The sequence below is a fragment of the Danio rerio genome, chromosome 25, assembly GCF_049306965.1.
Source record: "Danio rerio strain Tuebingen ecotype United States chromosome 25, GRCz12tu, whole genome shotgun sequence".
Classification (NCBI taxonomy): domain Eukaryota; kingdom Metazoa; phylum Chordata; class Actinopteri; order Cypriniformes; family Danionidae; genus Danio; species Danio rerio.
The window spans coordinates 21,031,946-21,059,925 of record NC_133200.1 but is presented as its reverse complement, the minus strand read 5'-3'; the positions used below and the strand labels follow the sequence as shown (position 1 = coordinate 21,059,925).

The window sequence follows — 27,980 nt, the reverse complement described above, 5'->3', positions numbered from 1 at the left end:
TAGCTGTTTTTGTTGCCAGTGCCTTTAATGCTATTTCTTCCCGCCCACAGTTCCCACATGCCTGTCAGTGTTCCTCAATCTCCCCCTCAGCTGCGTCAGTTAAACAGCACAGTGACAGACATGAAGGAAACAGATCTCACGTTACATTTGTGATAAATACTACAGTAAGAAATTTGGACAATTATTATTTGATGTATTTATTGTGAGTTCCAACAATGAGTCACACACAATGTCGTTACAAAGTTCACGCACAAACACAGACACAAGGCGGACACACACAGTGTGCGCATTTAACTTTGCATTGTTTTTGCACTGCAAATGTGACACATGTTAATTTAAACTGCTGTATGGATATGTTAATGTACAAAAAAACCTGATTAAAGTCCACAAACTGGATTGAAATGTCCTCTTTTATAACTGTCCTAACATGCGGCTGTGGTGATAAAGTAAAGACGGTAAAATCGCTGTAATTCATTACAAACTTGCACTGTTTTAAAAACGTTTTGAACTTGTGAAACTCATTCTTGATCACATTTGATGATGATTGATGATCACAGAGAGCTGAACAGACCTTTTAATTCCAGTTGCTTTGCGCACGTCCTTTCTTGTTGATATGATTATAAGCTTCACTACCATAGACTGTAAAATATATGGGCGTAGTATCAGTGATGTCACCCATAGGTTTATGAAGAACCCAAAAGTAACAACAAGTAGGTGTGACCAACCATCGCCATTTTGTTCGCGCGCCATTGTACCAACAGAGGGATACCAAATAAGGGCAAAGAGGCGGAGCGTGAGTGGAGTTACAGATGCATGCTGACATTCTGCAGACGGACTTTCCTATGGGAGAAACGCTTAATACTTCATTACCTGAGACTCGTTTGTGTTCTGACCACATGTACTTGGTTGTATACTATATAAATAAAGTGTTTAGACTTTTAAAAGCACTGCTGTAATATATTGAGCCATTAAGCATTTTTCCTATGACATTTTTTAACCAGGAGGAAAACGCGAAATACTTCCAAACACTTCAGATAGTCTGTGTGTGTTAGTAAATGCCAAACTATTGATGAAATCCAGCATAACAGTGTATGACAACGCTTTAGATGACTGTTCTAGAGCCAACAGCTAATCAATCTGATAATCAATCTATCAGATTCTGGAGTGCATTAAAGCTCTAAAGAACATTATAAATGATCTTAAATAAGACCAATGCATTAATAGAGATGGTATAAGTATATAATTTCACTAACCTGGGAAATTGAGGCCAAGTGAATGGTTTGTGAGCACAATTAAGTGCACACAGCATGCCATATTATCTGATAATTATAGGAAATAATCCCAAAAGGCAACTGACTGTGTAAAGCCACATAAAACAACACAAAAATAATTTTATGTGTATGCTGCTTTCAACAGCTAATCTGTCTGAGTCAGCTAAGGTGAAGTGACGGCGATCAGCAAGACCTAGCTGTCACTCAAGTGACACGCCCTTATATTATGCAGACTTAACATAACCTAAATTAAGAAAACGGATGAGTTATAAAAAAATTCACCCCCATCACAGTTGTCATGCAGGGTAATGTTAGCAATATGAACCAAAATTGTTCTTTGTACCAGGCTGTAAACACCTTTTTCTTCTGCTGTAAAGTTGGCCATTCTAATAGTGGGCTCAATTGAAATTTGCTCCATATGGAGCCAGGAATAGCGGAATTTTGATGAATTGCAGTTTCAGTTACTTCCGTATTTTCTTCCCGAGGGAGAGCGAGAGGTTGCTGCTTGGTTACTGCAGAAAATACAAGTCTGTCAATTTGGTGGGCGAGGACACCGCACTCCCATGTCACGTTACGGTGAGCCTCAAATGGGAAGGATTTGAAACCTATTTTATCATCAGGAAATAAAGAAGACGTATTTCTATTAATAAAATATGACTGTGGACACACTATACCAACACATAGTTCTGTCCAAACAGCTTTTAAAAGTGCCTTTTAATAAAATAAGAGGGTGTAAACTAAATCCATGTCATCTTTTTATTTATGACTTACCTAAATAAGATATTTGACAAAAAGATGTGACGTAATTACTGCTAAAAGTAGATCTACAGGCATTGGAATTATAGGGCGTCCTAAGTTCCTAGCTTTCTTTTACCTTGGCTTTATTTTATTTAAATAAATAATGATATGGTCTGATATTTGATGTTGTTTATCTTCCAAATTTCTAAGTTTTTTTTTATTATGTCGGATGTCCTGATATGGATAAACACCAAATATAACTTTTTTCACATGACTGTATGACCCACAATATAAAAAAATAATAATTTATCCACATCTTTTTTTTGAGTGATAGCTGTTTATGAATCCTTTGTTTGTGCTGAACAGCTGCCAAATATTCTGCAGTAAAATCCTTCATCATCACTGAAAATATTTAGCTTTACATAATTTTTGTTAACACTTTTGTAATCATACCTGTAAGACTTTAAGATCCATCTTTTCATACCAAGCTGAGAACAAACATAATTTTGAGTGCCATAATTATAAATTACGCTATTACTTTATCTTGTAGCTACTACAATAATAATAGTAATAATAATAATAATAAATTCTAATAAAAATGTTCCCAGTTTTGAGTTCAGCGTAAGGGCATCCGTTGCGTAAAACATACGCCGGAGTAGTTGGCGGTTCATTCTGCTGTGGCAACCCCTAATAAATAAGTCACTAAGCCGAAGGAAAATGAATGAATGAATAAATAATCCCTGTTATTTTGTGAAATAATTAATATTTAGCAGATTCTACAAGGTGTACTATATCCAGACATTTGACTCAACTAATTATATAACTTGAATGAGGGAATGCCCTAATATACAGTCAAATTTTTAACCTGCTGCGGTGCCGTTGTCGGAGATGAAGTTGGCCATGTCTATGGGCTTGCTGTCGATGGTCAGGTTTTTAATGCAGCCCACAAAGTCTCTGTTCTGGACTGGGAAATCTTCAGGCAGGTTTGGGACACCACCAACGAGAAGAGGACCAGTGAGATCCAGGGACCTGCACGCATGCAAACACACATGCACACAAACACACACGCACACACACACACACACACACACACACACACACACACACACACACACACACACACACACACACAAGAAAACACAGACAGAAAAACACATGAAGACATGGATATGCACAAACAGTACCAAACTATTTCTAGTATTACAGACAGTATTTGTCAAATAATGTTTATGTGGTTTATGTGCGTGCAAAACTGAGATATCTAAACCTTGAGACCCACTGAACAGAAAATAGACAACAATGAGTTGAGTGGCTCCTTTTTCCATCTCACACCTCATTCATCACCTTTTGTGTTTCAGTAAATACAAAAATATGTACAAAACCGGTCAAAAGTTTACGGTCAGTAGGATTTTAAAATGTTTTAAAATGAGCTTATCCTGCTGACCAAGGCTGCATTTATTTAATCAAAAATACAGTACAAATGACTATAATTATAAAATACATTACTATGCACCATAAAATAACTGTTCAAAGTAGTTTACAATTTAATTTAATATTTTAATCCAGTGAATTAAAATTTTGGCTTCATTACTCCAGTCTTCAGAGTCAGATGATCCATCAGAAATCACTCTAATATTAATTATTATTATTATTATTATTATTATTATTGTTATTATTATTATTATTATTATTATTATTAATGGTAATAGTAATAAAATCAATTATGACTTGAGTAATAATTTAATTTCAAACTACATACAGGAAAGCAGTTATTCAAAATTGTAATAAATATTTAAACAATTTAGCTACATTTAATAAATGCCACCAGAATATTTTCCTTAAAAAAATATAAATAAAAAACATGAAAAAAACTGACCCCAAACTTTTTACCAGTAGTGTATTTTTGAACGAAAAAACAAGGACATAATAATGACAGAATTGGATGAACTTTATATGGAAATAAAAATATATATACCTTAATATTTGATAAAAAATTTAAATAAAAACATAATTAGTATTTTTGGCGGCACGGCGGCTTAGTGGATACCACTGGTTAGAGTCTGGGCTGGGCCAGTTGGTATTTCTGTGTGGAGATTGCATGTTCTCCCGGTGTTAGTTTGGGATTCCTCCGAGTGCTCCGCTTACCCCAACAAGTCCAAAGACATGCCTTATAAGTGAACTGAATAAACTAAATTGGCTGTAGTGTATGAGTGTGAACATGAGAGTGTATGGGTGTTTCCCAGAACAGGGTTGTGACTGGAAGGGCATCTGTTGCATAAAACAAATGTCAGAATAGCTGGCGGTTCATTCCGCTGTGGTGACCTATGAAATAGAGACTAAGCCAAAGGAAAATGAATGAATTAATGAATTTGCTTTTTTTCAGTGAATGTGATAAAAATTCTTGCTGTTTGTTTTTTATTCAGTGGTTTTTCCTGTTTATTTTTGCATTTTGTATTATTATTTAAAAATATTAACATTGTTGTATAATAAAATGATAAAATGATAATGATGATAATAGATCATTTGTATTGTTATTGGAGTATTGTTCTTTTCAATAATAATAATACCACTAATACTACTACTACTACTACTACTACTACTACTACTACTACTACTACTACTACTACTACTACTAATAATAATAATAATAATAATACATTTAATTTCCTAGTAATGGGTTGTGGCTGGAAGGGAATCTGCTGCATATAACATGTACTGGATAAGTTGGTGGTTCATTCCGCTGTGGCGACCTCAGATTAATAAAGAGACTAAGTCGAGAAGAAAATGAATGAATGAATAATACATTTAAAATGATTATTAATATTAAAAACAATATTAAATTGACAAAATGCAGTTTGTGCTTATTATTTTTTGCATTTTTGATAAAACTTTTTGGCTTTTTGCATTATTTGTTAGAAGCTACAGTAAATGCTGTTAATGCCCTTCAAAGCCATTTTTCTTTTAAAAAAGATTTTTATCCAGTATTACATGCCAACATCTGGCAGCAATGCCCATCACCATCATTTCTACCACCCATGGAAAGGGGATCAGATTACTAAAATGAAAATCTGAAATACTTCCAAAAGAGGGTTTTCCAAAAAAAGAGACCATCTAAATGCAAAACAGAAAAACAAGTTTATATTTAGATCTATAAAGGCTGCTATTTAGTCATGTTACACTGTGGTTTTTTTTTAATATCCAGCATCTGGCCTTCACATTTTCACAAACTGCAATGCATTTCATCTAGATCTCCTATCGTGACCCATAAATCCACACAGACCTGTAGGTTTATGGGTCAGCACTTACAGTGAGCATATGGCCAGACCCTGACCGTGGCGTATCAGAGGCTTTACCCAGCAGATCTCCACTTATCTCAGATGGAGCTCCAGCATCTCAAACATACACACACACAGACAATTAGCCCACAATGGCGAATGGCAGCTGCAGATAAGCTGAAAGTGCGGTTCATTGTAGAGCCCATAAAACTAGTCTGACATGCACATTGCTGGAGATTAAGGAGGAACGATGGGAGCTGAATGTAAGAGGAGTAGCAGAATGTGGTGTAATCTGCTGTAATGATCGGCTATTCAACACCCGCTGGTGGTTAATGTGCATTCTTGAGCTCAGGTTCCTCTGTTCTGTCACACTCTCACTTTCAGAGCACAATGTCATGCCCCAGGAGAGCAGACGGTGGAAATGTATGAATGAATGAAAGAATGAAGGTAAGAGAAAAGAAATAGAGTTGTATTTGCTAGGTGAGTTAGCTATGTTTCCATCCAAATATGCTGATTATATTTATGTGCAAAACTGGAATATTGCATATAAGCTATGAGAATAAAGCAGCATTTCCATCTAAGTAGTCAAATTTAGCAAATTTGCAGCAGTAGAAAAAGCTGCATCAATCATTTACTTATTTAAAAAATGAATTGCATCTCTGAAGACAATGCTGACACGCAGCGAACGCATGTAGCTTCTTAAAACCGTCAAACGTGGAGCACAGATGACAATTCTGACGTGACAATTCTGGAGGTCATAAATAATATAACACCAATACTGAAACGGTTAAGGTGTTTTAGAATGACCAAAGCAGTATTTCAGATGGTTTACAATGTGCTTAGCCTGCTGGTTTGTCCATTCACACACATTTTCTATCATCACATAATCTCTTAAAACAAAATCACATGACTTCTTTAATGTGCATACTGGAATTTGTTCAGTGAAAGTGTTTACATTGTAGTTTATGTGCATCTTTACTCATCGTAAAAATGTTAACCTTCACAGTTATAAGCAGGTTTTTTATTTTCAAAGTTGTTGCGCATCTTGGTGTTTCCATCAACTGTTTTTATGCACATATCCAAAATGTGCATAAAAATAGGTAGATGGAAACATCGCTATTGACACAAACTAACACTGTTGATTTTCATAAAAAATCAGTCAGAGTACAAAAAAACACCTCTATTTTTGTGAATTGCAAACCAATATAATACTGTATTCTACACTCAATTTATTTTTGCTGCTCGTTCAATTTAAAATGAACAACTTAATTGCTTTATGTTCAATCTACCTAAATTTGTAAAACAATTAAGCTAATTGAATCAATTTGTGGTGTGACAACATGAAGGAAGTGTGTGAAACCCAGCCTTTTTTTACAGTGCAAATACTTCCAAAACATGATTTTAGGTACTGTCCTGTTTAAATTTTAATCTTATTTTTGGTCAGTTGTTTATGACTGAAGTTTACTAACATGTAAAATGATATTTAAAGTATTATAACTTCATAAATTTATAATAAAGTGCTTTATAGCTTTTGTTATTATGAAAGAATACTAGAATGTTGCAAAATATTGTAAATCATGGCAAAGACAAAAGAAATTAGTTATTACAAATATTATGTCAAAAAACGTGTTTTAAGTAGCACTTGGGAAATAAAAGTTCACAGGACGACTACTAATGTTGACCTCAACGGTGAATGTGTGTGCTTGTGCTTGTGTGTGTGTGTGTGTTTGTGTGTGTGTGTATGTGTGTGTGTGTGTGTGTGTGTATGTGTGTGTGTGTGTGTGTGCGTGCTCTTGCTTTGCTTGATCATTGTGAATTTTTCTTATTTTTTGTTGTAAAAAAACAAACAAGAAAACACTTACTTCTTCTGGCCTGTTTGAGTGCCACGGGCTGCACAGCTGTAGTTTCCAATCTGCCCTCCAAAACGCAGAGCCATTGCCACGTCACAGTCATCCAGTGCCACCACTGCAACCTTCTCCTGTGACGGGCCATGAGGGACACCCAGACGCCCTATATTAGGCTTCAATGAAAACAAATGCAAATTACTGACTTTTATTCTGTGATATTTCATTATAGCTAAATATGATGGTTTGCCGATTTGTTCATATATAAATTAATTATGTACAACATTTTATTCTACAAAAAAATCTACGTAGAAATGTAGAAACATTTGTGTATTTATTTATTTATAAACTACTGAATGTAGTGATAAAAAGAGATTCCAAAAATCCTCTTTGAAAAAACACAGTAAAAAAATGCTGTGAAATTGACAGTATTGCCAGCAATTTTGGTTGCCAGTAATACTGTAATTCTTACAAAATCACTGTAAATTGATTAATAAAATTGTGCTGTAAAACTACAGCACAGTTGTAAATGTTCATTTACAGTGCGCTTCTAAATTTTGCCAGTAATACTGCAAAAATCAGCAATAATACTGTAAAATTTACAAGCGTGTTGTAAAATAATAATTACAATTGTTCTGAAAAACTACAGCACAGTTGTAGTTGGTTATTTACAATGTACTTGTAATATTTACAGCATTACTGGCAACTAAAATTGCCAATAATACTGTAAATTTTAAAGCATTTTTTTACAGTGAATCTTTGATTTTAATGTCAAAAAACTTGATCAACAAGTAATCCTGACTTTATCCAATGTTCAGATGTTGTGCTAGAAAATGTATATATTGTAAATTACCACATATTTAATGAAATAATAGCTTATGTGCACTTTTTTACTAACTATTAGCACATTTCTGCTCCGTTCACTTTGAGTGTCTTTCATTAAGCAGAATGCAGTATCAAAACCCATGATCTATTGTAATGTCACTATTAAACCTCAGTCAAACATCTTCTTAATTCCTAACTAAGATGCATTAAGTCTTTGATCTGCATTTGCATCACCTTCGTGAATATGGATATAAAGGTGTTGTTTGTCTGTAATCTCCAACAAACAGCACGGGATGATTGTTTACCACTCATTTTGCTCTTCTCGGCTCAACTAATAGGATTAAGCCAACGAGACGCCAGACAAAGAGAGCACATCACTTCATGAAAAACCTCTCCAGAGACTCAAAATATTTCCACAACACAGCAGAAATTTCTTCCTATTATCTGGCGACACTCTTCCCCCCATCCGCAAGAGTTTTCTCAGCTCATTAAAATTGATTATGTGCAGTGTGTGATGTGCAGAGCTGATCTTTGATGTTTGCCCCGTGGTGTTGAACATCTCTGAGTGTCAGTTTGTTGTGATGTGAACCATGAAGACAGTTCATTAGAGCGCTCAAGTCATCGACAACAATGTATTAAAAAGAGTTGAGGTGTCTGTTTCTCTTGCTGATATGAAAGAGAAAGCAGAGCAGCATTTCAGAAGAATTAGTATTTTTAATCACAATTAAAGCAATAAATCTGATGCTATATTATAAATGACAACAACAAGTAACAAAAATGAGCTCAATGACAAGTTCAGTGCCCTCAGGAACAAACATTCACACAAATCCCCACACAACTATTAACCTCCAACCTTGTAACTCATCAGCCTTTTTGTTTTGTCAAGTTCAAAACAATGGATCACGGATCCCAGGGTCTAAATGTGAGGTTTTTCCCCCAGATGTTGTATTTAGTTAAAAAAAACTGTACTAAAACAATAATAAAAACAAGGATAATCCTGGAAAACAAATTTAGTTATAACACTACTGTGTAATTGTTATATATTTCCAGGCGTTCAGATGTTGAGCCAAAAAACAAAAGTATTTCAGTCATTCATTTTTCTTCGGCTTAGTCTCTTTTTCAGAGGTTGTCACAGCACAACTATTCAATTCACCTATAGCATGTCTTTGGACTGTAGGGGAAACCTGAGCACCCTAAGGAAACTCACGCAAACACGGGGAGAACATGCAAACTCCACACAGAAATGCCAACTGGCCCACCCTGACTTGAACAAGCGACTTTCTTACTGTGAGGCGACAGTGCTAACCACTGTCACGGTGCCGCCTCATATGTTAAATGTTTCACTCAATTAAAAACATTGGCAAATACATAAAATGTGTTTGAAAATTATATTTTTAAGCTATAAACATTACTTACGATACAAATACAGATGCATTAAATTTGTATATTAAACGTCAACCTTTATTGAGGAAATGAAATCCATTTCAGAGACTCTACAGTATGTATAAAATATGTTTAAATACCATAAAGCTAGACACACACTTTTGAAAGAATTTCATTTGATTAACGTTTCTATGATGTGCATTAGCCATGTTTAAATTTAACTCAAAAGATTTACAATAGGTTTAACAATAGAATATAGTAAGATATAGTACTATATTTTATTTAACAAGCGCTCTCACCTTATAGCAAGAAGGTCGCTAGTTTGGTTGGCCAGTTGGCATTTCTGTGTGGAGTTTGCATGTTCTCCCGGTGTTTGCGTGATTTTCCTCAGGGTGCTCCGGTTTCCCAGGGTGTATGGGTTTACACCGGATGCTTTGGTTTCCTCCACAAGTTCAAAGACATGTGCTATAGGTGAATTGGGTAAGCTAAATTGTCCATAGAGTATGTGTGTGAATGGAAGTGTATGGGTATTTCCCAGCAATGAGTTGCAGCTGGAAGGGCATCCGATGATTAAAACATATACTGGATAAGTTGGCGGTTCATTCCGCTGTGGTGACCCCAGATTAATAAAGAGACTAAGCCGAAAAGAAAATGAAGGAATAAATTAATACATTTTATTCAACAAGAATACATTAAACTTTAAAATAGGAACAGAGAAGACATTAGTCATTATAAAAGTATTTAAATGTAAAATACTGTTTTCAAAAGTGCTTATTAGTCTTTTTCCTGAAGGATTGTGTGACATTGAAGACTGGAGTAATGATGCTGACAATTTAGCGTTGGACTATACAAACTGCTTTTTAGGAGTATTAAAATATGTAATATTGTGTTATTTTACAATATTACTGTTTTTACGATTTTTTTAAAGACCTGTGTTGATATATATATTTTATATGATATATTGCAGCAAAATATATAAGAAATTATAAACAATATTATATTATAATATAAATATATTGAAAACAATAAACAATATTATTGTCATTTTAAGACCGTTTTATGCCACTCATTATATAATACCAGAATGAAAATAAAATATCTTAAATGCAAGTACACTCATCCAAAGAACACATAATATTTAATTCTTAAGAGTATTTAATTTAATTACAGTAACATCATTTTAACCATTTAATAATCAGCCATTGGAATCAGAATGTATAATTGTATATCCTACATAAATATTAGTAAATGTTAACAAAAAAAAAAAGTACAAGGTTAAAAAGTAACAAAGGCTGCGATATCTACAACCAGACCTATTTTCACCCACATGAAAATATACTATTATACTAATATACTATTGTGACAGGCCAAGGTCAGGTAGACATTTTATAAAAATCTGAAGAGAAAATAGTCCATTGTTTGGGTCTCTGAGACTTTAAACACAAAAACAGCCACAACAAACTATTAGGCCTAAAGCACCACAATAACTGCCAAACTCTGAATTAATGCAAAGTTTTTCCATCCTCAAAAGATTGTAAGATTTTTGTAGGGAGTCTTTACCTGAGATACTTTAAAATGCTATACTTCAAAGCATTACTGCATTACAGCAGCATCTCACTGAGTTTGTGTATTAATACACAAGGTAAATATCTGAAAGTGTCTTCAAAAACATCAGAACTCCACAGACAAAATAACACACAGGCTAAACTGCAAAACAAACATCACTGGGGTCAAACAGGAGCGATGTTTTGAAGTTCAGAGGCATTAATACATAACAAAACCTGCAAATAAATGTTGGAAGCTTTCAGGCATCAAAATAAAGACAGATTTCAGTATAAGGTTCAACACAAACAGACTGATAGGACTTTCACCACAGCTTACTTCACCACATCTTTACCATATGGACGAGGCTCCAGATGGAGAAAAACTTCATGAAATCGAAAAAAGCATATTCTGGAGATTTACAATAATAGGCCGGGGTGTTTTCATGTTTAAGTGCAGCAGGGAAAAAATGTGTGCCATCTGGCGCTTTTAGCAACTCCAAGCGTGCTATTGTAGTCCCAGATTAACTCGACGGGGGGTCGGCTATTGTCTGCCTTCCCGATCAGACTATATTGAACTTCAGACTGTTTTAATGACAGGTTAAGGGGGAGCTACAGCCACAATGCAAGAAAAAAGACTATTGAATCTAAATAGATGGCTTTAGGGTCTAATCCCAGAAGTGTAAAAGGTGCTCCAATCCAACAATACACCTGCTAGACCTTACATATATCACATGCAATTTTAAGTCTGTAGTTTTCTTGATTGTCGACTGAAGCAAAAAAGACAATACAATAAAGTGTACACTCTGAGAGTTATAAAACTGGAACTTGGCACTAGTTCCTTCAATCAGAACTTTGATCAGGATCTAGATCATCTTAGAGACCAAGATAAGTGATATTAAGTTTTTATACCTGCCAATATCAGATAGGGCTAGTGTTAGAATGCTTTTTTTTTTTACATAAGAAGGTGAACCAAAATACGCAACATTTATGCACACATCTTTATGGAGATTATCTATATTTTTATAATCCGGAGCTCACAAAGACCTCACCCTTTTGAGAGGTTTTATGACATTTAGTGAGATAGAGTGGTCAATTTTTGTGGTAGCTGCACAGTTGACATAATATTTATCAATGTTCACTAACCTGTAAAGGCTTTGCTAAAGTGTTGAGTTTTTTGCGGTTACTTAAGTTTTAAAATGTCCCACATTTTTATAACATTAATCACTAAAGGTAAAAGAGTCAGCAGTACAAAAAAAAAAAAAAAAAAAAAAAAACTTTAAACTGATCCTTGAGTAATGTGGTTCCTTGAGTAATGTGTTCAATTACCCACCCTCAGCCATCCTATATCCTATGTAACCCGGGGGAGTTTATCTAGATCTACCTGCGCTCAAACTCCCCTCTCCCTTCTGACAGTGAGCCTAAATGTATTCTAAAGGTACAATAAGAAAACAAAAATGTACAGACAGAAAAAAAATCAATCTATAAATTGGAGTTATAGAGATTTGACTCGCAAAACATTAATTAAAAAGCAATACATTATTGAAATTTAGATAGCTCATATCTAAAGTATTGTAACAATGTGTTGACAAGAGAAACTTTAATTTTTTCAGATTTATTTTATATATTAGAAATGTTAAGCTTAAAACGCAGTGCTTAATATTTTGGTAGGTTGGTAGGATAATTTTAGGTAGGTATTAGATGGGGGCTATGGTATCAATTTGGTATGTTTAATTTATTGTATTGCTTGTTTTTTGAACTGTGGGAGGAAACCGGAGAACCCGGGGAAAACCCGCAGAATGAGCAAACTCCGCACAGAAATGTTAACTGGTTTAGAAGTGACTTTAACCGGAGACATAAGCATGTGATCCTCTCAAAATTAGTTTAGAAATAAACTTCACAATCATTTGTTTTAACCACAAGTCTCAATTTAACTCATTCATTCATTTTCCTTCGGCTTTGTCCTTATTTTTTAGGGGTTGCCACAGAAGAATGAACCCCCTATTTTGGCATATGTTTTATGCAGTGGATACCCTTCCAGCCACAACCTAGTATTGAAAAACATCCATTGGCTCTTGTATTTGGATTGTGGGGGAAACCGGAGCACCCGGAAACCCGGGCGAACACAGGAAGAACATGCAAACTCCACACAGAAATGCCAATTGGCCCAGCCGTGGCTCAAAACAGCGACCTTTTTGCTGTGCTAACCACTGAGCAACAGTACCACGTTCAATATATTTATTTATTCATACATTTTCTTGTCGGCTTAGTCCCTTTATTAATCAGGGGTCACCACAGCGGAATGAACCGCCAACTTATCCAGCAAGTTTTTACGCAGCGGATGCCCTTCCAGCCGCAACCCATCTCTGGGAAACATCCACACACACATTCATACACTACGGACAATTTAGCATACCCAATTCACCTGCAACACATGTCTTTGGACTGTGGGGGAAACCGGAGCACCTGGAGGAAACCCACGCAAACGCAGGGAGAACAAGCAAACCCCACACAGAAACGCCAACTGAGCCGAGGCTCAAACCAGCCACCCAGCGATCTTCTTGCTGTGAGGCGACAGCCCTACCTACTGCGCCACTGCTTCATCCCGTTCAATATATTTATTCATTCATTTTCTTTTCGGCTTAGTCCCTTTAATAATCTGGGGTCGCCACAGCGGAATGAACCACTAACTTATCCAGCATATGTTTTACGCAGTGATTCCCTTCCAGCGGCAACCTATCTCTGGGAAACATCTATACACACTCATTCACACACACACACACACACACACACACACACACACACACACACACACACACACACACACACACACACACACACACACTACGCTCTAATGAGGGAGAACATGCAAACTCCACACAGAAATGCCAACTGACACAGTCAAGGTTCGAACCAGCGACCTTCTTGCTGTGAGGTGACAGTACTACCTACTGCGCCACTGCATCGCCACCCTTAATATAACTTATGTAAAAACATTTAATATTGCATAAATAATGAACAAATAAAGCAACTTTCCCATCTCAAAGTTTCAATCAACACTCACTGGGAAAAGTTATCAATAATAAACGCAGTTGCTGCCACCTGGGAAGAGCACTGCATCTCTTTTTTTGTGCAATTTAAAATTTAATGCACATCTCTGAGTTTACATCCAGCCTTTTTTTAGTGGATAGAAAATCTGTGGTGCAACTCTGAGAGAAGTTTTAAAAAAGAAATCAAAGAAATGATGGGCCCTCAAGCAGAGAAACTCACAGCATGCTGACTGTCATGCCTCAGAAACAACTTTCTTTTTGAAGAAACTTCAATAAGATTCTCTGAAGCTTTAATAGACTGACTCTATTAGATCTCAAAATGCTCCTCCTAAACAAATAATGGTTCATTCCGGTGTGGTGACGCCTGATAAAGCAGGGAATAAGCCAAAGAAAAGTGTGGAACATGGAAACGATGTTGATAAAAGGTCACTAAAGAGGAGTAGAGGAGTAGGTTTTAAAGCATTCAAGCTGAATTAATTTTGCAGCAACAACAAATGACAAAAACCCTTGAGAGCTATTTGTTTAAAAACACGAAGAACAAGAATTCAATACGTTATGAAATAATGCTAACGATATAAATTACAAAACGAGACGGTGTGTAATGAGACATGCAGGTAACTTGCTTTTGGCCATGAAACTTGACACATGATGTATTACACACACGCACCAAACTTAATAAATACTCCATTTCAACAACTGAAATACGAGGGTCTGAAAACTGAACCGGATCAAAGACGGAGAAATACAAGCTGTTTCTTTTGACTGGAGTTCTTAGAAGATATTGTGAGCTTTGATACAGCTGGAGATGCCGCGTCATATCGGGTGTCTTCTTTCATGAAATATGGACATAGAGACACTGATTTCATAAAAAAAAAACAGGGGGATTGTGAGACTTTGACTTGCTCTGGCGATTAAATGACTGGATACCTTCATAAATCAAATCAATAACAGAACAAATTTGTGCTAATTACCTGCAAAATGATTCCCACTAAATGCAAAACGGAAGAACCGTTTGTTTGAACAGCAGCTCAGTTTGATAATGTTTTATCAGTTAGGTCTATTGACTTCCAGGAGTACAGAATACAATGACCGCTCATTCTCATTGTGTTGTTTACAAATGACTTACCTTGTTGTAGTAATGTAGATGTATTGTGTGCCATTGCCCATCACTAACCCCACCAGCTACAAATGGAGTCACTGTGGTTTTTGATTCTCCTAAAGACAAACAGGAAAGGGGGAAAAAAAACTTTTTAGGTTTTTTTATTTATGTGTTTTATAACACTTATAAGATCTTATTCCATTTGGTGAGTTACGAAGGCCAACGTTATTAATTCCCTGCTTTACTATGATTTAGATAATTATTTTATATGTCTTTTATATGACAGCCATTTGGTGACATACATTTATATTTTTGTTTTGTATATTTTTGCTTGTCTTTTCGTCTGGGTACTTAGGTTACTTTTTTGTTGGGCATTACACCATTAGCTTGAATTTTAGTTTTTGCTCTTATAGGACTCCTACTTAAGAACCCTCTGGCGAGTTAAGGTATTAATAATATATTATAAATAATGTTGTTATGTTAGGTCAGTGGTTCCCAAAGTGGGGGTCGGGACCCCCTGAGGGGTCACAAGACACTTAATGATTTCCAAAAACTTAATACATTTTAATAACCTATTAAAATGACCATATTTTATACAAAACCTACAAAAATTTAAATAGTTACATTTAAAAATCCAACATGCAAATAAAAAGAGAACAGCCTTTAATTTTTTTTTCATTCGATTGCAACCCTTGGTGTGATTACTTATGAGTAATAGTAGACTGTCTGCTTAATATCTGTTGATATTGCTCCTTCAACACACATTTATCTGACTATAAGAAACTTTGAAAGTACATATTAACTTACACTAATCCTAACCCCAACCCCCAATCTTAATTAAATTAATCTTGTTAACTGTTAAGTGTAAACTCTTGTTTAGCAAACAATACATTTTAGAACATCTTTGTTTTGGTTGTTTGTTTGTTTTTTTTTTTGCTTGGATTTGCTTGTTTTTGGATATAGCATTTTGTTTGTTTTTTATTCTCATAGGATTACTATGTAGCAATTTAGGGAATACGGGATAACACTATTATTTACTAATATAAGTGTTAAATAAATTTCATAATATCATTGTTTTGGTTGGATTTACTAGTTTTTGAGTTATTTATTTATTTTCTTTTTTTGCTCTTTTTTGGACAACCATGTAGTAATTTAGGGAATGTGGGACAAAACAATTATTTATTGCATAATAATACAATACATTTTGGAATATCTTTGTTTTGGTTGGATTTCCTTGTTTTGGGATAGTTTATTTGACTTTTTAAAGACAACATTTGTTTACTTTTTTATTTTATTGGATTAACATGTAGTAAGTTATACAATAAGGACCCAAGCTATCATTTAGTACCATACTTAATGGATATGTAACCCACCGGGTCTACTGCACCCATCCCGGTCTGAGCTGGGAACAAACCAGCAATTCTTTACATGGGAGTTTGTTGCTTTAACCGACTCCCATAGAGCAACTGTTAGAGCAACTAATTAATATACAAAGAATTGTCGGTTCGTTCCCAGCTTAGCACAGACTGGTGGGTTACACGTGGAGGCTCATCCGTGATGGGAGTGAGGTTTAGGGGGGTGAGTGTAACAGAGGCCAGCTAGTGAAGTGCTATGCAGGTAAACTTCACTTCTCTGACCTCAAAAGTTGCTCTAGCGACAGTTTCTAGAGGCCATGATTCCAGTCTCCTTGTTAGAGCAACCGACTCTAAAAAATTGCTGGTTCAATCTCAGCTCAGCATGGGTTGGGTGCAGTAGGACTGGTGGGTTAAAGATACATTTTGTTTTGGTAGTTTTTTTTGTTTGTTTGTTTGAATTTGGTTGTTTTGGGGTAGATTTCCCCCTTTTAAAACACTTATTTGTAGATGTAGTGAGTTAGGGTAAGGTTAAATGAAAACTGTACTAATTCTATATATTTTTTTATAGGCAATGTCTTTGTTTTAGTTGGTTTTTGTTCTTAGGAGACCAACAGCTTGTTTTTTGGATGACTTAACACGTGCAATACAATTCACAAACAATTCAGTTCCACTTTAACCAAATATTTCCCAAGCACTTTGGGAATTTCAATATGTGTGGCATTTTCCAGTCTAGTGGACAAAATAAGTAAATCATTATCAAGGAGATAATGCCTTGTCAGGACCTCCTATAACAGTACATTCCCTGAGCGCACAACCTTTCAAATATTTTAGTTGTTTATATCTCTCTCAGACTTAATTATGTTGAGTGATGTCTAGTAAGCCGGGACAGACCCTTGACCTTACTATTGGTTCATCATTTACCACAATCACTGTGCTGTTTGATCTGTTTTACATTCCAGGACAGTAGAGGAAATGCCTTTCACTGTCTTTATTCTCAGAAGCACAGTGTTGTAGTAAGACGTAACAAGCATCTGCTCATACTAGGACACTCCAGGGATAAATTCCGCTATTGTATATCCTATGGAAACAATTCTGACTTGAGAAAGAGACTGGACATGGTATTTTACATATACTGACAGGACAGCAACTCTTGCTGATGTGAAGGGTTGACAAAACAAAGGAGCAGGTAGACAGAGGAAATGTGTTTTAATGCTCTTTGGCCACCTGTTTCCTTTGGCACAGCTCTTGATAAACACATGCGCACTAATGTTTTAGATGCAAAAAGTAGCTGTATATCTAGCAACGGAGGCTTTGTTCAGATTCAAATATGTTTGCAAGTCATGTAATAGTTTGAAGTTTAAGAAACAACAAAACAAAACAAAAATAAACTCAACGAAAAAAAAAAAACTTAACCAAACCAAGTCAAACAATACAAAACAAGACAAAATTAAAGACCATAAAAACATCAAAAAGGCTAATTACTTTGATGTAAAAACCTTTATGTCCATTTGACATCCACAAATTGATCTTTTTACATGAAAAACACGTCAAAAATCAATAACAGGTCTGTCCTGTAATCAATTTTTAATGTTTTTTGATGTCAATGTAAAATTCAGACATTGATTTGATGTAAATCTTTCAGAGGATTATATGATTACAGTCAAGTTTACATGCTAGGGAAACAAAATCCAGTGTAAAATTATTTTATTATTTATATTTTGGCGGTCAAAAGGGCATCAATGTGTGTTAAATAAACATCAAGGTTTGACATCAAATACATTTTTTTTTTTCAAAGCCCACTGGGTACATGAAAAAACAAAAACAAAAAAAACAATGCACACAACCAATAAGAAAATAAACAAAAAAAAAGAAAAGAAAAAAAAAGAAAAGAAAAGAGCATTTCATTAAAAAACAAAAACAAACTAAAAAGGTATATAAAAAAAAACAAGGCATGGCAGCAAAAACACAAATAATTAGAAAACAAACACAAATTAAATTAAATAAAAGCAAGGCAAGGCAGTGACACAAACAATAACACAAAAAGCAGCTCCAGAAAAAATTCATTTCAAAAATTATATCAAAAATTCATCCAAATTTCATTTGGTTCCATGGGTATTTTTATTAAACAAAAGCATTGTGTACTGTTGTCAAAACTACAATAAAATGTATGGTAAAAGTGCACAACTCACCAGCAGAGAAGGTCAGCTGGATTTGCTCTTTAACAATTTCAATCGCAATGAAATCATGCTTTTCGTTAAACCTGCCATTATACAGCAAAAGCGCATTTCGCTCCCTGGTAGCAAACCTATGAATAAAAAAACAAACAAACACACAATTTTAAAATGTGTAACAAATAATACATTACTTTAAAATGTTCTTATTTCAACTTAATGTGTAAGTTAGCATTCACAGTCCAAAAAAATGTTTTTTTATGTTACTTTTAAACACATTTAATGAACATTTAATTAACATTAATTAACAATTAACATTTAATGAATATTGATTTCTGATCTGCAGAGACCAGGAAAACCCTCAAATCATTCACAGCAAAAAGACACAGGTTTGACAGAGGAATAAAAAAAGACAGGGAGTGGAGGAAAAGGAAGTGATAAAAGCTGCCAAGAGACACAGCTAGAGGTAATAATGACGCTGTAAAGGACGGGGGAAACTGACACTGCAATGTTTGCCAACCTCTGGTATCTCAGATGGTGCTGCGCTGAGGGCACCTGGGATTTCAAAATGGAAAGGTGTCAAATAGCACATGGCAAAGGGGCAGACGAACCGGAAGTAGGAACAAAGATGCATCACTGCACGCGGCATCCTGTTTTCATGTTTGCCAACAGAAGAACTTATGTGGTTTTGACACGTCTAATTTGCTAGATCAGTTACGGAGTAATTAATAAATGTCATATTGGAAAAGTGAGGAGACGTGAGGAACATTAAACAGGTGTTTACCCTTAGGAAATGTTTCGGCTTTCTGAAAGACATTTTCCCAAGGCATATCTAGACAGGATTTGCATGAGAATCAGACATAAACTGCTAAACTTGTAAAAGCAAATTATCTGAAATGTAAAATAAAAATATGTGGTGCATACAAATATTTTTTAAGATACTATTTATTTTATTAAAGCTAATTTATGTTATTATATCAATCATTTTAACTATTCTAATTAAATGTTTGTAATTAAATAGTACTACATTGAAATATGTATCTTTATTCGTATTATGTATAATTATTTTGTAAGATATATTGATTTATAAAAATTTATGATAAATTACATTATAATAGCAATAAAAAATAAACAAATAAAAAAATTATTTGTAAATGTTTGCATATTAGACATAATATAGTACAAACCCTTACTGTTTTCATTAATTATCAAGTTGTTTATAATTTATCAAAACTACAACAAAATAATTATTTTCCTTATTATCAACCATAAGCTTATTTCTCTGCATTTATAATATCTGAGCAGAATTAAAGATTTTAGCTATTATTAGGAATAAAATGTAAATTATTCATTGTTTAAAGTGAAATAATTTTGTTTAAATTGTTAAAATAAAATATATGACATGAATACATTTTAATATTAATAAAATATTTTTTAAATCATTTATAAATACTAATACTATTTTTACAGTTGGCATTTCTGTGTGGAGTTTGCATGTTCTCCTCATGTTGGCGTGGGTTTCCTCCGGGTGCTCCGGTTTCCCCTACAGTCCAAAGACATGCATTGTAGGTGAATTGGGTAAAACTAAATTGTCCGTACTGTATGTGTGTGAATGAGTGTTTATGGATGTTTCCCAGTGTTGGGTTGCAGCTGGAAATACTATTATTTGTAGTATATATCTTTTATAATATTAAAATATTTAATATTTATCTTTAATATTTTTGAATTTTGGGCCCCATCATACACTGGTGCAATAAAGACGTGTTTGGCGAGATTTGTTGCTATTATCTGACCAGCGCAACCATAATTTTCATATTTTGCACCATGTTGTTTAAATAAAAAAGTCCATTTGTGCCACTTTGTGGACTCATGGGCTTTTTAAAATTTCATTCATTCGTTCATTGTCTTTTCGGCTTAGTCCCTTTATTAATCTGGGGTCCCCACAGCGAAATAAACCGCCAACTTATCCAGCATTTGTTTTACGCAGCGGATACCCTTCCAGCTGCAACCCATCTCTGGGAAACATCCATACACTCTCATACACACACATACATGGACACATTAGCATGTCTTTGGACTGTGGGGGAAACCAAAGCACCCGAAAGAAACCCACGCGAACGCAGGAAGAACATGCAAACTCCACACAGAAACACAAACTGAACCGGCCGAGGCTCGAACCAGCGATCTTCTTGCTGTGAGGCGACAGCACTACCTACTGTGCCACTCCGTTGCCTTTTTCAGTTTATTTATGACAATTTGCATTAGTGGTAGTATTATTTATTATATACATTTTTATATTTGTTTAATTAAAAAACAAGTTTAGATTTGTCCACCTGTCGGGTTTGGTAGACTGCATCACCATATGAGGCAATAGAATGTGTGTTTTGATATAACTCCGTTGTTTGACCACATTTTGTTATTATTGTTGATTTATTCGTTTGCTGGAAATTAGAGCTGAATTTAGAAATGGTTTTGAAAAAAATCTTTGCACTTAACAAACAAAATTAAATATGTAGGCGTATGGAGTGAGTTTCCACTGTTTTCTTACTCCACGAAAGTAATGGAGTAAAGTAAAGAGAAAAAATAAAGACAAAGTAAAGAGGCTAAATGGAGGAGGCTCATTCTTTATCCTTGCGCTGCAGATGGTCTGTTTAACGGTTTTCTCGCTAGTGAAATGTTCAGTTTTTGCACTTACAAAGTCCAACATGTGAATGGCAAATGGTGCGACGCAACTGACTCTTAAAGGGAATGGGAGAGGAGACTCTGATTAGTTTAATGCAAGTTATGCTCAAAACCCCCCTATAACTGATTAAGAGAATGAGCATAACCCATTTAGGCCATGCGCTGGGGCACAAACTGCATTTTTCCATCCTTAAAATAGCAATGGTGGATTCAGACATGCCCTTAATGCTTTTGCGCCATGCTCTTTTGACTTTTTGCCTAGATTGTTAAAATAAACCCCTTAATCTTTAAAAAGTCCTGAAATATTATTCATAAATAAATAAATATCATTCTACAAACATCACAATGAAACATTTTTACATTAATAAAAGCTTTATTTTAATATTTGTTATTAATATTTGTGAAGAGAAGTTAAGAGAGTTATTTTAATACTATTATATTTATACAAAATAAAAATAACGATTAGCACAAGATCATGTTCATAAAAGTAATGCATGAATAGGTAGGCATCAGGTAAACTGATGGATGGAGTAACTCTAGTGAGATTACTGACATGAAGGAGAGGGTGAAGTGGAATCTCTGCCTCAGGCCTCTGAAGGTGATGAAGGACTGGCCGGGGAAGCTGCGTGTGCTCATCTGGCAATAGGGCTTCTCGTACTCTCCGTCGGGACACTGGCACATAAAACCACCCACCAGCAGATCCAAACACCTGCCTCCATTCTTACACACACCAGGAACACATCGGCCGGAGCGGGCATTTACCTCACAGCGCTCTCCTGAATACACAAAAACAGAAAACAAAAACGTTTTAGAATTTCTGATGAAAATATGAGTGGTGCAAAGGTGCTGTTATTCTATTTTATAAGTTTACTTTTTGTATTCACACTTGTTATTCAGTTCTAACACTAATGTAAAAAAATGTAATTTTCTGTTTGTTCACACTACATATTTAAAATGAGCTTAAACTACACAAATCTTGATTTTTTTTTTTGTTCAGTCCACTTAGATTTTAAAAAGCAAATAGGTTGACTTAATTCCTTCATGTTGTACCAACACAAATTGATTGTGTGAAACCCAGCATTTTTTAAAGTGATAAGTTCTGTTATTCTGTTTTGTAAGTTTACATTTTTGTAATCACCCTTGCAGTTTATTTCTGGTGTCTGGTCTGTTTGTTAGTTCCCTTAGCATTTACACTGTAGTTGTTTTAATAGCAAGCCTAATAGCAAGAAATAATAATAAAGAAATAACACACGAAGCCACAGAAACTGACTACAAATGCAAAAAGTAAAAAAATAAATAAATAAAATTAAATGATATCTAAAAAAAAACATGCCAGACCAGTATGTGGCACTATAATTTTGCCAGTAATAGAGAAGAAAAAAACAAATTGACGAAAATCAAAAAAAAAAAAAAAAAAAAAAAGACTTGGAGCATGCTCTGAATACAAGTCAATACAAGACGAACATGGCTAATGCTTTTAAACAAAGTTGTGAAGCTCCGTAACTTCAGCAGGATTATTCAATTAACAGGTTAATTTAGTTTACTGTTGTTGCTGTTATGTAATGTAGTTGTGTCTGACTAAGGCCAAGACGTGGGCTAATGACATTATCATTTCACAAAATATACAGATTGGATGTTTACACAAAAAATGTCCAGGGAGTCATTATAAGATTTATCCAGTTTAAAAAAATAGTTGATTCACTCTTCCAAAACCGCATTTCCATTTAGACGAAATGCCTACAAAATGTTTGAATATATGAATGTGACACATGATAAAACTGACAAGTCTATGGGAGTCAGCAGGATATTTAAGGCTTTCATGTGAATGGGTAATATATATATTTGTGAAATTTGCCATCAAATATAATATATTTAGATATAATAATTTTAGAAATTGGACAATAGTGGTTTACTACAATCTGTATATTGCTGAAATTTGTATTCAGTTGTTCAAATAAGTAAGCAACTGACAAATTTCGGAATCAACCAATAGTTTGTGTTAAAATAAGTGAATCCACTAACAATTAGTAATCATTAAGCAGATATTTTTACACAATTGATTACAAACCACCTCCACAACTGAAGAATTGCCACTTCAAATCATTAGTGAAGTTACAAAAGCAACTGACTAATGACCCACACCCAGCACATCGATTTGTGAGCTCAGTATTTCTTACATGAACCATGTTTCCTAGCGTGTAAAACATTCATCTAATCATTCATTCAGTTTCTTGTCGGCTTAGTCCCTTTATTAATTCGGGGTCGCCACAGCGTAATAAACCGCCAACTTATCCAGCACATTTTTACGCAGCGGATGCCCTTCCAGCCACAACCCATCTCTGGGAAACATCAACACACACATACACACAAACGCTGATACACTATGGACAATTTAGCCTACCCAATTCACTTTTTTGTGCAATGGATGTTACATTTTGTGATTAATTTTGCCGACTAAATTCCAACAAACAATATATTATGTTTTTTCTTGTTTTAAAACAGAATTTTAACTTTAATAAAATGGAAGGTTCAGGTTCTGGATGCTTATTGGTTCTTCCTGAAACAAATACACCTTTCTTACATCCACTGACACAAGGTGCAATTCATGCATGGCACACAATTTCAGAAAATAATTGGAAACTTGTTCCTTTAACCCAACCTTCTTACCCAGTCACTTGAGTGAGCTTAGTGTTAGATCCTACAACACAATGGCTTCCAGTTCTGTCCAGACGAAAAGGCTGCAGAGAGACCATTGAGCAGCTATATGTCCTCTTTGCTCAGTTATTCCAGGCAGGCCACAGTGCTCAATGACCCAGACCAACCTTTGTTCAATCTCTAAAGAAACAGGACCACAGCCAAAGCCACAGAAGAACAATGAAAGAGCTCTGGTGGTCTGTCAGACACCTGTTCTGCTCCACTAAACTCCTAACATGACATGAGATCTGGGGTGAACTGATGACGCACCAGTATTGGAAGATGCCTCTGGCGAAACTGACATCATTGACATTGTTACAGGTAGATACTCAATACAATTGTTTAGAAATTTTGTTTAGGGCATTTGATTAAATTCAGATGTAACTCATGAAAAACAACAAGCTGAAATATAGGAATATATCACTACAAGGGTCATCTGAACTTTTATTTTAAATTGATTAATTATATTTACCGCCAACAACCTACTTTGTGGTTTGAATTAAGGAGTATTTAAATTAACTGAAATACAAAGCTTTTACAATTAACTATACAAATATATATATATATATATATATATATAAAGAGAGAGAGAGAGAGAAATAGACAACAAATGCACAGTTTATAAGATACAGACTAGATAGACAGTCAGACACAGTAGTCAGAGACAGACCGAAATATAGAAGACATAGTACAGACAGACCGACAGCTAGCTAGCTAGATAGCCTAAATAGACAGACAACAAATACATACAGACAAAAATGAGGAAAGACAGAAGGTCCATTAGACAGAGACAGACAGAAAGATGGCAGATTTTGACTAAGGTATGTTTTTAAAAACTAAAAGAGTACTGGTGACGATACTAACTAACTTTGCCATCTGGAGGAACATAAACAAAAAGAACACTGATCACACACTTACCAAATCCATAGAGACAGGACAATCAACATGAACTGGAACCGTGTGTTTTTTTTTAAAAGATGAGCGGCAAATCCGGATTTCACCATTTTTTTCTTAAAAAACTTATTTTTGTCGCATGTTAGCAGACCACTGTAATCCACACATGTGGGTCCACATGTAAGCTCTGCTCTCATCGTGAGGAAATGGAACACAACACTGATGACCCATGTCACCGAACAATTCTTATTCTACTAATTGTTTGAATTAGTTGGCAAAACAATGTGACATCTCAAGAACACACAAAACACACAAAACAGGAGAACTTCATGCATATTAGTGAAGTTGCATCTCGTTCACAAAAGAGAATGCTAATTGGTTGGAACCAAGTCTTTCTCATGAATTAATGATGAAAACTTAAAGAAGTCACGTTGTACCGCTGGAACAGACAGCCAATCTCCATGCTGGAATTTATACAATGATCTCATCGCTGTGACGTTGCTTCAAAATTTAATTTAAAACCAGAAGAACAAATTTACTCAATAAGCAACAACAACAACAACAACAACAACAAAAAAGACTTTAAATTTTTAAACTTTTTAGATAAATAAATATGTCCTAATAGTGTTTTTAGCAGCGTGGGACATATATACGACAACATCTCAAAAAATGTACTTTGGTGTTGCATGATCATTTTAAAGTTTGCCTGATCTCATGAAGAAAGACAGAAAGTCCAACAGAGACAGACTAGACAGACAGACAGACAGACAGACAGACAGACAGACAGACAGACAGACAGACAGACAGACAGATAGATAGATAGATAGATAGATAGACGGACGGACGGACAGATAGTTCACTCACAGTATTATTTTGGACCCTGTGTGTGTTTACCTACTCATGTTAGATTTGCTGTTACCTGAGAAACATCTGTAAACATGCTGATAACAATCTCCCAAAAAATCCATCACCATGCTGACAAGCGCAGGGTGCAGAACAAACAACTGAGGTTTGCTGGGAGGACTTTACCTTGTTGAGCTTGTAATCCTGTATCTCTGATTCCAGGTCAGCTCGTTGTGCACACCATTGTGTACCTGCCATTACTTTGACAAGATCTGGGCCCAGAGGAACTATGTCAACTGGGACACACAAAAGAGGTTCCAAAGGGGTAATGATCCAAATGTCGGTCAGATAATCCCTCATTTCGGAGGAATTACAGGGATACATTACTCTGTAATGAGAGAAACCCCTGAGAGGAACTACAGAGGCCACTGTCAACACCTCTAGTTATGACCACATACTACCTGAGGGCTGGAGAGGGCAGAGGTTCACTACTCTTTACTGTAGTCCAGAAACTCGAGCTGACAAACAGACAGAAGCCGTCAAAGTGAATGATCCAGTGCAGGAACTCTGAACCTCAGGTCTTAGTCTGAATACCATTCCTGCTGTCAAACATGGGATAATTCCTTCTAACAAGAGCGGATCTCCATTCAAGTCATGACAGAAGCAATGATGCTCTCACAGGTCGGAGCAACTGAAAATGGGAAAATTTGCAACCAATTTGGGATCAACTGACCACACAAAACATAGATTTTTTTTTTTTTGCATACATCGATATTGAGCCCACAGATTGGAGTTGGGCAAAAGTAAAATTGTCAAAACCAAAATATTAAACATCAACTTTTTTAAATCATGGCAATTGTTGAAATAAGGTATGATACTACTTTTTAAAATTGCTATTTTCAATTGTCCAACAATGAAAAATACTTTTAAAAAAATGGCAGAAAAACAATCCTACCTAATTATTTGCATGATGGTTAGATAGTTAGAATCATAAGCAACTTTATTATTTATTACTACCGTGCTTTAAAAGGTTATTTACATGACTCAATGAACAATATTTCAGAAACTGCAGATCTACTGGTATTAGAATTTTGGGATCTATAAACGATGCAAAATGGAAACACAGACTCATTCTGATTACCTACCCTTATATACATTTCCGGAGTGAGGAAAATACGTCCCAGGAGCGAATTTTTTTTGCAGTTTTTGTTTTCACAAATCTACCAGAGGCCGTTTTTTTTGCACTTTTTGATATCTCAAGTATTTCTTGTGAATGCCATTCGTGCCTTCTCTTCTTACAAAAAATCCACTAGAGGATGCTGTCGACTAACTCACTGTCTGACTGACCAACCGAGCGATTATCACCCTGTTATTCACTTGTTTATTTTATTTTTTGGCTTCTGTACTGCTTTCTGGAATTGTTCTTCACCCCATTGTTGAGGTCAACTCTGCTCTGCATCTCAAGTCCGCCGATGTACATGTCCAACAACCAAACAAACTGGTAACAGCTGAAAAGCCGTCCTTATGCAGGCTGGTTAGCCGAAAAAGGAATGGCATCACACTGTCCCATAGCGTTCGTTTTTAAAGACGTAATGCAGCCATTCGTAGCTTTGGCTACATAATTTGTGATCTCCAGAAATGTATATACTAGGGCTACATTTTCAGAATGAGCCTGTGTTGTAAAATTGTCTTGAAAAGAGGAAATACTCCCTGAGTGACAGTTCTGTTTGTGAAATTAGCTTGTTGATGCCAGAGGTAAGCTGAGGCAAGCAACAGTAACTTAAATAACCATGTTACAAACAATATCCAAACCCGAACATCTCTGAACACACAAAAAATCAAATCTTCAAGCAGATGAACTACTACACAGAAATTAGGGTACACCAGTGAACCTCCTTTCAGCTGAGAACAGCACTATTTAATGCAATGCTACAATTCTACATGCAATGCTAAAATTCTACATGCAATGCTACAATTTAATGCAATACTCCAATTTCAAGACTCAAAGTTTGCCTGATCTGTTTCTCCTGCGACATTTGGAAGATAGGGTCCAAATTTGGCATAAACGACAACATAAAAGCACAGATATTGCATTCACTCGAGTTCACTACCATGAAACGGCCTTCACACAGGAGCGTAGATTTAGAATGGAGGAAAGGGATGTTTCCCCACCAATATCCACAGACTAAAAAAAATTCCACTGTCAACATTAAGCTAGACATGCAGAAAAGGTTAAATCACGTTCTCTACTTGAGTTCTACCGCCCCTAACACATATGAACATTGTGATTGGCTTTGCCTTTTCATGTTGTCATG

At 35.3% G+C, this 27,980-nt stretch overlaps 1 protein-coding gene across 1 annotated transcript in view; it reads right to left on the bottom strand.

The window, feature by feature from the left end:
* Positions 1-27,980, bottom strand: part of celsr1b (cadherin EGF LAG seven-pass G-type receptor 1b) — a 113,632-nt gene that overhangs the window by 59,310 nt on the left and 26,342 nt on the right. Inside the window, exons 3-7 of the mRNA XM_001920737.6 lie at positions 21,788-22,010; positions 18,571-18,686; positions 15,054-15,142; positions 7,147-7,304; positions 2,875-3,038 (exon numbers count right to left, since the gene is read on the bottom strand). Coding sequence (XP_001920772.2) covers positions 2,875-3,038; positions 7,147-7,304; positions 15,054-15,142; positions 18,571-18,686; positions 21,788-22,010 — 750 coding nt within the window. The remainder of the gene's footprint in view (positions 1-2,874; positions 3,039-7,146; positions 7,305-15,053; positions 15,143-18,570; positions 18,687-21,787; positions 22,011-27,980) is intronic.